Source organism: Plecotus auritus (assembly GCF_963455305.1).
Source record: "Plecotus auritus genome assembly, chromosome: 4".
NCBI lineage: Eukaryota > Metazoa > Chordata > Mammalia > Chiroptera > Vespertilionidae > Plecotus > Plecotus auritus.
The window spans coordinates 162,101,543-162,114,010 of NC_137775.1; the positions used below are offsets into that span (position 1 = coordinate 162,101,543).

General features: G+C 39.9%; 1 protein-coding gene across 1 annotated transcript; it reads left to right on the forward strand.

Moving 5' to 3' along the window:
• The first annotated feature begins 981 nt into the window (after window positions 1-981).
• Window positions 982-11,250, forward strand: CLDN12 (claudin 12). Its single transcript, XM_080663159.1, has 3 exons — window positions 982-1,092; window positions 2,891-2,980; window positions 7,856-11,250. The coding sequence occupies exon 3, from the start codon at window positions 7,893-7,895 to the stop codon at window positions 8,628-8,630; it is 738 nt and encodes a 245-aa protein (XP_080519285.1). The 5' UTR covers window positions 982-1,092; window positions 2,891-2,980; window positions 7,856-7,892; the 3' UTR covers window positions 8,631-11,250.
• Window positions 11,251-12,468: the final 1,218 nt, after the last annotated feature.

The following is a 12,468-nucleotide window of genomic DNA, read 5'->3' on the forward strand; positions in this document are numbered from 1 at the left end:
ACTAGGGCTCCTTTTTCTCCACATCCTCGCTGTTTGAACATTTCCTTTTTTAAGTATAAGAGTATTTTTTCTTACTTTGGAGCTGATTGGTGTATGACTCATTTTTTTATGGCCTAGTCTTTTTCATTGTCTACTTTCACATTTTAGTAGAGAGAAAATAAAATAGGAAGTGCAAACTTTAAACAATATTTTCAATCATAAATTTATTCTTCAGATTATAATTTCTGAGTTTCAAAAATATTTATAAATTGGACATTTTTCTTAATGAGTTTTATTGTAAAATATACATGTTCATGGTAAAATACAAAATTTAACCAGTGCAGCCTGGCTGGTGTTGCTCAGTGGTTGAGTGTCGACCACTATGATAGGTAATAAATTGAAATCCTGTATTAGTGAATAGAATATAAAGGATTCAAAAGTCTTACTAGTATATAAGACTAATTAGATTAAAAAATGATGAAGGGTCATGATGCCTACTACTTTCAAATGATCACACACAGTAAATGGAAATAAGGTAAATGTGGCAAATGTTGATAATTGTTGAATATAGAAGGTAAGTATATGAGTGTTCGTTGTACTATTTAAATTCTCTGTACCTTTGAACATTTTCAAAATAAATTATACAGTTTGAGCTCTTTTCCACTTCGTGCCTTGGTAAATACTTGGAGGGGAAAAACGTAAAGATGTTTTGTTAACAAACCTTACAGATAAATCACATTTAGTCGGAAATATTTACGTGGGTATCCAACTCAAAATTACCTTTAGTTTTTTTTTTTTCCATTTAAGTTTTTTATTAAAAAAAATTTTTTTAAGACTTACAACCCAAATCTGGATGGACTGAAGGTGCGAGAGGAATAGGGTAGGTGCGAGAAGGGGCGGGGGAGGTGGCCTCAGGATGTCGCTGCGGCCCGCGGCTCAGTGGATTCTGGGAATTGTAGTCACTCCTGTTACGGGCAGCGGGAGAACCTGAGCAGGCTCCCAGAAGCCTCCGGGGCGTTCGCCGGGAACGCACTTCCTGGGACGCTGAGGAGGGAGATTCTTTCCACGGCTCTTCGGTGTGGGCGAGTGAGATGCCTTGGATGTGAGACACAGGTAGGTGTGAAGAATGGTCCGATTTCTGGGGTCTTTTGCGTATGTAGTTGAGGATTTTGTGTAAAATTGGGAGTAACTCACAAGGAATCAGGGACACTGAAAAATGTTGACCACATTCGTGGGCATGAAAACTGAGTGAGGAGAGGTATTTGATAAAGCTTTAAACATGTACTTCGTACCCGGGAGTATGGAGACGTCGGAGTGTCTTGCGGGAGCAGCGCAGGGCTCGCGGCTCGGGCCGCGGGCGGTGCTCCGAGCGTCTGCAAGGTGCTATTTTTGACTCCCCAGCTGCTGCTGGTTGTGTAATGATGACCTGCTCGCCGTGCAAGCCCACTCGCGGTTGCGGGGATGGGCTTGTGCTGAGCGCGGTACCGTCGTCACTGTTGCGGTCTCCCCATTGGCTCTGGGAAGCTTTTTTCTTCGCTTCTCTTTCTGCCAGCTCCGATGTTCCTCGGGGCGCAGCTCGGAGGGAGCGAAAGGGGGTGGGGGGAGGGCCCTGGAAGCTTGTTGGCTTTCCTCTGAAGCCCAAGTTCTGTCCCAGCCCAGGCCTGGTGACCGCACAAAAAATAATTGCTCAGGGGTCCCAGGGTGTGCTTTTTATTGTAAAATTATCTCCCTTGACGTTGGAGTGAGCAACTCTTCTTGCTACCAGCTCAAGAAACATACATTTAGAAAATAAAAATAATTTGATTGAAATCTCTTCGGTGCAGACTGCGTGGGACAACATTCTATGTAATGATCATAATCGGGCTAGTGATAAACTCTTAATTCGGGAAGTTATCAGGCGTTTACAAGTTTTCATTCTCATCCTACCTATTGAGATAAATAGTATTTGAAAAAGAAATTGCTGATGCTTAAGAAAGATAAATGGAAACATTTCAATGGCAGGTTGAGCCGTTAGTGGAACTGTAAACTCAGAAAAAGTGTTCTAGTTGCAGATTTTAGGAAGCACAGTGCAGATCAGCTTTGCCTAGTTTTGTCGTCAGTAGCCATTAAAAAGGCCTAAAAGAGCCCTAACCGGTTTGGCTCAGTGGATAGAGCTCGGCCTGCGGACTGAAGGGTCCCAGGTTCGATTCCGGTCAAGGGCATGTACCTTGGTTTCGGGCACATCCCCAGTAGGGAGTGAGCAGGAGGCAGCTGATCCATGTTTCTAACTCTATCCCTCTCCCTCTCCCTTCCTCTCTGTAAAAAAATCAATAAAATATATATATTTTTAAAGGCATAAAAGACACATAATTTATTTTTCACTTTTACTGATATCAGAGGGGGAGAGAGAGATGGAAACATCAATGATGAGAGAATATTGAGTGGCTGCCTCCTGCACACTGCCCAATCCCTTACCCCAGGCCTGTGCCCTGGTGAGGGGCGGGGAATGACCTTCCCGTTCATAAGTCGATGCTCAACCACTGAGCCATGCAAGTCGGGCATAATGAATTTCATTTACTTTCCAGACAACTAACTGCACAGTATTTCCTCAGCCCTCTTTATTCTTTCACCATAGTTATGAAAATGATCTCTAAAAAATTTATCAAATGTTGATAGTTGATTGCCATGACAGTAAAGTGATTTTCATTCTTATTTCTCCTGTCTTCACAGAGTTAATTTTTCTTCTGTATGTTACATATGTGTAAGTTTAAGAATAAACTGCCTTTTAAAAAAACTTGCTGCCCACCTTTTTTGATGTAACATTTCATTGGTTTTAGATGATTGCTAGTTATTTTTCCTAATTCCATGTGAATCCAATTGAGTTTTTAAAAGATATTGTATTAATTTGGGGCATTTTTTCCTATTTCTTTAGGCCAAGATCATTTCTACTCTTTGTTCAGATGTGCATATATTTCTTCTAAATTGATTAAAGTTGTTTTAGAACTATCAAGTACCTCAAAGAGTAAGTACATCCTTTGATTACATTTCTCTTTTTTTTTGCTACCATATGTCAGATGACATTTTTCTCTTGTTCAGCAAAATATAGGACAGACCTCCCTTGTGAGTGCAATGATTGATAAACTACAAGTTTCTAAGAAAACCCAAATTAGTAGAAAGGACTACAGCTGTTACCATCAAGAATTAATGTAGCCCTAACCGGTTTGGCTCAGTGGATAAAGCGTCGGCCTGCGGACTGAAGGGTCCCAGGTTCGATTCTGGTCAAGGGCATGTACCTTGGTTGCGGGCACATCCCCAGTAGGAGGTGTGCAGGAGGCAGCTGATCGATGTTTCTCTCTCATCGATGTTTCTAACTCTCTATCCCTCTTCCTTCCTCTCTGTAAAAAACCAATAAAATATATTAAAAAAAAAAAAAATAACCACCTTCCTAGCCTGGGCCTGTTTGCAGGTTCATAACAGTTAAAAAAAAAAAAAAAAGAGGTTTATTTCCCCCCATTGCTGTTTTAAAAAGAAAATATAAATATAAATATAATAAATTATTTAGCTTTGATAAGCAAACATTAATTTGATATATTAACCACTCTTAATGAAGAGGGGTATATCCAATGTGTAACATACTTATTAAGTTGAAAACATAAACAACACACACAGTCATCATTCACTGACTCCCAAACCACTGTATAACTTAATCAGTGTTGCCAAACTTAGATATTTATAGGAGCATAGTTTGTATGTAAATACCTGGGAATGGTCTCATTTTTCTTGGGAAGTTTCTAGGGGAAGAAAATGAATTTTTGTTTTTTAAAAAATGAGAGAGACTTTGCCAATAAAGAGTGGAAAGCAGGGACATGTCTAGAAGCAGCTTGGAGGCTTCAGAACACAGGGTATGAATGAGTGGGGTGTTGTTAATAGAGCAAATTCATAATTTCTCTTTGAATTCTGACCATACAGAGATGGACCTTTCATTTGTTTGTTTGTTCATTCATGTAACAATAATTGAGTGCTTTCTATGAGCCAGTGTTGGACACAGTGAATAAAACAGTAGGCTCTCTGTCCTCCTGGAATTCACAGTCTGTTGGGAAAGATAAATACTGAACAAGGAATTAATAAGCACAGTTGCTTATTAAAGAAAATGCACAAAGGTGCTTCCAGAGCATCTGACCAGGGGCATGGGGAAGATTAAAGATAAGGGAGGGAGGCCAGGGTTAGGGCCAGGAAACTAAGCAAAGAATAGGATGAGATTACGGAAGCTCTAGAAGAAAGAATAGCATGAGGAAAAGACCTTAGCCAAATTAAAAAGTGGAAAATTTGAGAAGTGAAAAGAAAAGCAGTATAGCTATATAGACGATAAAAGATAGTGTGTAAGGTGGGAGAGTGACACTTAAGGAGATTGAGAATTTGGCAGGAACCAGATGGTGGGATTTGAAAACTTAAAAATTTTATTCTGAGTGAAATAGGAAGTAACTGAATGGTAACAAATGTAGTGAAATGATCTGATTTGCATTTGAAAAAAATTATTCTTGATTCAAAATTAGTTGGAGCACAGCACAAAAGTGGGAGGTCTTTTTACCCTTAGTACAAACAAATCTTCACCCGAGAGTCAGCATTATCTTTCCATTTTAAATCACTAAACACATTCCTTCTCCCAACTATCCCTATAAAGTGTTACTTCATCCCTCTAGTGGAATATACATCAAATCATATGTATATGGAGTTAAGAATGGCATAAAAGGTAAAGTGGCCAAAGAAAGGACATTAATTCCAGCACTGAGGTTGAAATTCAGCTAAAGAATTGAGGTTAGTAGTATTTTCCCTCTGAAAAATGCTGTATCCTTCTTGGCTTTGTACATAGGACTTTTAGGTAATCTCTATGATCTTAGCTAAGAATGCTTCAGCAAAAGCAAGTTCAGGGAACTGGTGTATCACTTGTATTGATTTGATGCAGGATACATTTGAACACACTTTATACTGAAATAAATATTGAACCACCTCTGTTCATTAGTGTCATTTGATAGTCTGTACACTAAGAAATACAGGAACTTATTTATTAATCATAAACTCGTTCTTCCTGACCTTGTTTCTCATTCCATTTGCATTGTAGGAACCAGTGGTACAGGGCAGTTTGGAGAAATCTCAGTTAACATTGATACTCCAAGTATCTGAACCCTACCTCTGAAAGCAAGGAATTGTGATTGGGTTAGGACTCTGACTAGGTTATCTGAAGGAGTTCTAAAGCTTTGAAAGAAACAGAGGGATCCTTTTTCTTATGTCTTCACAACTTTGATCAAATCATCATTGTCTTTCATTGCTCAGTCTTTCCCCAACCCTAGATAATACATTTTTATAAACACGTACCGTATTGGTTCGTGTTACTTAATACCTAACAATAATCGCTTGGTATATAGTAATCATGCAACTGATTCACTATCAGAATTTTGAGTTCTTATGAAACAGCATATTCTTTCCCTCCAGTCTGTTAACATATTGGGGCAATGTCCGATCTTAGTGGCCACAGTGTTCTTCCAGGCCTAACACTGTTTTGCATATGCTAGATACTCAGTAAATACTCGTTCATTGAATGATTGCTTTGCAATGGCTGCTTTCTTGTTCAATTCTGCATTATTGATAGCCTACTTTTGTGGGTACTATGGTCTTGGAACAGGGCCCAGTACACTTTTCTTCAAATATTCCTCGAATGATCTGTGTGCCAGGCACTGTGCAAGCTGCTTACAGTGTGTGGGGGAGACATGTGAATGAGCAAAACCAACAGGAAGCTGAATTCTGGAGCTTGACATTAGTCTTATTGAAAGGGAAAGAAAGATTTTTGTCTACCTGGTGCTAGCAGAGCCAAACATTTGACACTAAGAATTGTAGTGGAGAAATATTGGCTGTTTTATTATGAATGGTGCCGCCTAGAAGAATGGGAATTTAATGCTCAAAAGCTCAAACTCCCCAGTGGCATGTAGGTTACAAATTATATAGGGCAAAATCACAAGACACCATGGGTTAGGAGGTTCGGGATTGTGCTGGGAGCTGATTGGTTGGAAGTGAGCTAAGGGTAATAAATCACTTTGTGAGGTCTTGAGGACAGTTCTGAGGTTTGTACTGGTGTCCTTTTATCTGGTTCTTAGGAAAGTAGCCGGGGGGTCGTTCCACCTTAGGACTTAGGAGCTGCAATATAACTTACGTCAAGATGTTATCTTTAGCCTGCTGGAGGTTCAGGCCCTGTGAAAAGGCTAGGTCTCTGAGGGGTGAATAAATATATATATATATATATATATATAATGGTTTCTAGAGGTAGGATTTACACCTAAATTTACTCAAAGACATAAGGACCCCTGATTTCATTAGTCGAGTCACCTTTTCCAGTATAAATATTCTCAAACCTGCACCAGAGTTTCCATTGCTGGACCAAGGTGGTTGTTTGCTAAATTTAGTCAAGACAGTTTTTCCCCCAAGTTTGCATGAAAAAACTAAGGACTATTAATTCCTTTGTTTTGTTTCATCCATAACATTTTCTTAAACAATTGTTACTTCTGGTAATATTGACAGAAAGCAACATGACAAATAAGTAGTAAACTAATATTAATGGAGAAACTTGGAACTCATTATGTTTAACTTGAGGACTTTAAAAAATGGTCACTAGTGCTTAAGCTCTGACTTATATTGTATACTTCTATGTGTGTATAGGAATGTGTACACACTTACCTATGATTTCTGCTACTAAAATTATTCCTAGATTGCATGATTAGATTAAATATACATTGTTTTCTACAAAGCATTGGGCCTTCCATTTGAACACATTTAGTCAAGTCTTAACCCAGTTTCATAGCATTTTGGTCACGCTCTTCTTTCTGACCCCTGAACTTCTGAAATGTTACTTCATCATCTCAGCAGATCATATGTGACTCTGAAAAGGATGATGGATTCTCTAAACCTGTACTGTATACAGAAGTAAGAATATTCTCAACCTTTTCGCTTCGTCATGATCTGACTAAAAGAAGTAAATGTGCTGCCTTATTAAAGTTAGGGGACATGGTAGAAGGCAGAGAATATATTTAAGTGGTGTTTGGAGAGTGAGTTTCAAACTTTTCAACTGCTGTGGTATGCCAAGCATTGAGCTGGTCACTGAGAAGTAATTAACATTTGCCTCACACTTAGAATGTGCCAGACCTGTTTTTAAGCTCTTGACATTATATTAACTCATTAAATACTTAGAACAATTCTGTGGGATAGGCTCTGTTATTCTTCACATTTTACAGATGAGAAAAATGAGGCACAGAGAAGTAGGTCACTCGGCTAGTAAGTGTGGAGGTGGGGATGAGAACCCAAGCAGTCCGCCTCCTCATCTGCCCCCAACCACTCTGCTGTCCTGTAGTCCTTCTTTCCCTACACCTTGGACTTTTATGAGCCACCTTCACCTCTTCTCTCTGCTAGTCTCATTTTACATTTGCCTGAGCACTTGAGACTGAATCTGTGGTATTTGTAGGTGGTGGTTGCTGAGTGCCTGACCCTATATATTTGAGTGCCTGGTGCATGAAAATAACTTAAAATATGTATGTTGAGTGATTATTGACAACCAAGAGAATTTCAGATGTGATGTTAAGAGAATTTGAAATTAATTTGGTGGTTCCTGTGTTTCGCTATGAAGAAAATACTCATGTCTGAAGACTTTAGTTGCTACATGACCCAGTGTGTGTGTGCACCTATGCTGTCTCACGCACAGGTATTTATAAACATTTTTTTGTACATGTAGAGGCTGCAGGGACAAAATTCCTCTTCTCAGTGACATCGTTAGTTATGTTGCCAATCAGCCCCATCTTTTCTACTCTGCTCTTGTTGTCCCCTCATGATTTGTCCTCTGTGTGTCACCCCCTAGTCTGACCGACAGTACTGCGCAAGCCTGCCTGCCTGCCATGGGCTGTCGGGACGTCCATGCAGCCACAGTGCTCTCCTTCCTGTGTGGCATCGCCTCGGTAGCAGGCCTCTTTGCGGGGACTCTGCTTCCCAACTGGAGAAAATTGCGACTGATCACATTCAACAGAAATGAGAAGAACCTGACTGTTTACACAGGCCTGTGGGTGAAGTGTGCCCGATACGACGGGAGCAGTGACTGCCTGATGTACGACACTGCTTGGTACTCATCAGTTGACCAGCTGGACCTGCGGGTCCTCCAGTTTGTTCTGCCCCTCAGCATCCTGATCGCAGTGGGTGCCCTGCTGCTCTGCCTGATTGGAATGTGTAACACGGCTTTCAGGTCCTCCCCTGTGCCCAACATCAAACTGGCCAAGTGTCTGGTCAATAGTGCAGGCTGCCACCTGGTGGCCGGGCTGCTGTTTTTCCTGGCAGGTACTGTGAGCCTCTCCCCATCCATCTGGGTCTTCTTTTACAACACCCATCTGAACAGGAAGTTCGAGCCAGTCTTTACATTTGACTATGCAGTGTATGTCACAATCGCTAGTGCTGGGGGCCTGTTTATGACTTCCCTTCTACTGTTTATTTGGTATTGTGCATGCAAATCTTTGCCTTCTCCTTTCTGGCAACCACTGTACTCCCATCCTCCCAGTATGCATACTTACTCACAGCCCTATTCAGCACGCTCCCGCCTCTCTGCCATTGAAATCGACATTCCAGTAGTTTCACACAACACCTAATGGAGAGATAGTTGTTGAAGAAAACTTTTAGCCTCACATTTCCCTTGTACAAGGAGCTGTTTTGGACCAATATACATTTTCCTTTGTTTCTGACCAGTCTATCAAACCAAATTTGTATGTCCTAGTAGAATGAAGTGCTGCTAGTTTTATGAAAAGTACACTATTTTAAATGTGAATCGTTCTTTTATCTTGCTCCTTATGCTAGGAGAATTTTTAACCTCTATATTGATATCTGATCAGTAATTCAAGTGGAAAGGACCCGTGTCTCAATTGAGGTGATTTAGAGCAACATGGCAGTGTAAAACATGATGGCTAAGAGAAGCTGTTGTATGTGATCTTTACAAATATTTCAGAATGTGTCTTGTCCTGTTTCTATAATACCTTAAGCCAGTAAGAAAAAAAAAAAAAGAGCAATTTCAAATATGAGAAATTTCTTTCAGGTAATGGTAATTAAGATCTTTACAGTAGTCAGACTACCAGCTTAAGGCTGTGACTTTCCTTAGTTCTCTCTTGGGGCTAATTACATTGGATAGAGTTCGGTATTTTGAAGATTACTTTCTTTTGTGAGTTCCTTCTACCTCGTGCCAATGTTTAAAAAATATATATATTTTAAGTGATATCAGAGAAAATAAGCCAAACATTTTAAGTGTCTATTAATATGGACAACATTTAACAATTTTAAGAGTTAATGATTCTATAAATTATATTCTTGGAGTTAAAATGTGCCATGAGATGGAGTGGTGCTTCCTTTGAGGAAGAAAATCCTTGTTGTACAGGTATCACCCACTAAGTGGTACTCATGCCCATATATAATCTCTTAGTGACTAAGAGGAAAAAAATATAGAGGCCCAAGTGGTTTGTTCTCTTTGAGGCAGTGGCAGGGTACAAGCATCTGCTCTTCAGTGACAAACGTCAGAGATTCACTATCATGACTACCTTTTGAGTGATGCGTGAAGTATAGCTTCACCATGACCGCATTCACTCTTGAATCAGTTCCTGTCCCCATCACTGAGTACTTCCTTGAACATATGTCTTTGCCCAACACTTTAATAGGTGCTCTAGAGCAGCAGTCGCCAACTTTCGGATCTCACGGATAACCAGTGGTCCGCGGACCACTGGTTGGCAACCGCTGCTCTAGAGGATACATGAAAAGTAGGAGACCTTGTCCCATTCACGAAGAAATTTTGGTAGAGAAGGTCAAACTATTATCTGACAATTAGGGACCAGTCTGACTTCATTGATAGCTCGTCTTAACTCCTCATCCATTGATCCAGGAATATGTTGCAACCAGAGACAAGGCTTTCTGCTTGACAAGCTTATTGTGTAGTGCCAGCAATATTCTGGAACCTAGAAATTCAATTCATTGGACCCCTTAGAGCACCTCCCTTAGCCTAGACACTGTAATAACACTATGTAAGATCATGAGAATGGGCAAAAGCAGTAGAGAAATTAAATATTTACTTTTCACCTCTGAAAGTATGGCGGTGATGTATCAGAGAAGAGGGAGTATTTAAAATCTCTTCGAATGGGCTAACATTTAGATGAAACCATGTTAACAATGAGACGAATGCTTAGAAATTCAGGGATATTGGGTCTTTACCCTTGTGAATTTGAGCTGCTTAATTGGTGTAATTTACTACACATCAGTACTGTGTTCATAAGGATTTTGTTCTATTAACCATTAACCATTACTGGACTGTTTTAACATTCCACAAACAGCTAGTTGCATGGTAAACAGATTCGTATGCCTCTTTGCAAACCTGAGTATGATTCTGGTACTTCTGTGGATGTGAGTGGTACTTTTTCCCCCCTAATTCCAACACTAGTTTCTGTATATATAGCAGTAAATCCAGGTCTGTAATTTCTAAATGCCACCAGGAGAAAGCATGGGTTTTTAGTTACAGCTCCTGATTTCCTCCAGTTCTATTCCTTTTAACTCTTCTGAGATTGAGCTGAGTCTTGATCATTCCAAGACAATGGCAGGTAGAATTTTGAGATTAATATTAATTTCCCCCTTTGCTAATTAATTTCAGTCCCCTCACTAACTTTCTCCAGAAGTGTCAAGAATTCCACCATCCCCCTGTACTTTGTATAAACAATGTTAAAGAAAAGTAGACTCAGCCAGTTTTTAGTCCAGGGATCATAAATATAAACAAGAGGAAACCTTTTTCTATAAGAGTCTTTTGGATTCTTTTCATAATTTGTAGCCTTAAATCAGTATTTATTGTAGATTCACTAGACAAAAGAAACAGCTGTTTCCCTTTTTGTCTTTAATATTTCAGATTTGCTCTCAGTAGCTATTCTTCAAAGCCATTAAAGGAAAGCAATTCGATTCTCTTTTGTAATTTTGAGCACTCATCAGGCCATCATTATGAGGGGGGATCTTTTTTTGTTGTTAAAAGCTATTAATGTTAAGGGCCTTTTATAGCAGCCATCTTGAAAAGCAACCTTAAATGTGGTATGATGCACCAGATTTGGTTTATCCAACCATGGGTGGAAAGAACCCTAAGTTTACTTTACTTGTAAATATTCACTGTAATAGACAATTGTTTGTTGTAAGCTGCAATGTAAAACCTCGATAAAACTGTACTGTACTTCTTGATGTTATTAAAAGATGTATTTTTACAAATTTCTGTTTGTATCCTCATTTTCCTCAATGCTTTAAGATAAAATATTTTGAGAAATGTTTTTCAAATATATGCAAATTTAAAAAGACACAGCCCCATTTAAAGCTGTGTGGAATAGGAAAACTGGATTTATTATTTTAGAAGCATCAAGACCCTTTACCTATTTTTAAGAGTAGTCCTAGGAGTTTACTGGACTGTTTAACATTCCATGAAAAAGCACTCAGCACCTAATGGACTGTGATTTTAGAGACCAGGAGTTAGCAAATGGTTAAATAGAAGGACCTTTCCTTACTCTGCAGAACTTGAGGTCACCAGAAGAACTGGTCCTGATAGGTAAATCACCTTAAATTTTCTGAAACCTGGAATGGCTTTTAGTGTTTTGGATTACAGTCTCCTGGGATAGTTCTCACGTGTACTCCTCACTGAGCCCACCGGGCCTTAGATGGAGAGCCATTTGCTGCACTGGAAACCGAAGCTGCCTCAGGCTGGGCGTCCTGGCTGATTATGCTAACACACCACAATGCAGAGTCTGCCCCTCAGCTGGGCAGACTCACTGAGGGTGACTCAATGCTAGAGAATCCTTTAGTGCTGATTCACCAACCAGAAGTGAGAATTATAGATTACTTGCAACCACTATCCAAGACCAGTTTTTAAAAATACACCCTTGGAGAGAAGACTGCTTCTAGTCCTGGCTAGGAAAGTACAAGATGAACCCAACACCTCACATTCTTCCAGAAAGTGAGGAAATGCTTGAAGAATGATGGGGCCTTATCAAGTTACAGAGGATCCAGTCTGAAGAGGTCCTCACTGGGCAAATCTGGGAAATCTGAGCATCAAAATAATAGTGGTCCAGCCGACGTGGCTCAGTGGTTGAGCGCCGACCTATGAACCAGGATATCGTGGTTCGATTCCTCGGTCAGGCCACATGCCAGGGTTGGGGGCTCAATCCCCAGTCGGGGGTGTGCAGGAGGCAGCTGATCAATGATTCACTCTCATTATTGATGTTTCTATCTCTCCCTTTCCCTTCCTCTCAAATCAATAAAAAAATATTTTTTAAAAATAAAAAAATAGTAATAAACCATTGAATAAAGCAAAAATCCACTTGTACATGCTGCTATAAGTAGAGAGGAAAGAAAAGCTGTGTATTGCAGTAAAATACTGCCTTGGCCTAGGAAGGATCTGTGTCCGTGCCATAGTATGCAGAGCCCTTT

Excerpts from the sequence above, each read along its gene's own strand:
- CLDN12 (XM_080663159.1), top strand. The coding sequence starts at position 7,893 with ATGGGCTGTCGGGACGTCCATGCAGCCACAGTGCTCTCCTTCCTGTGT.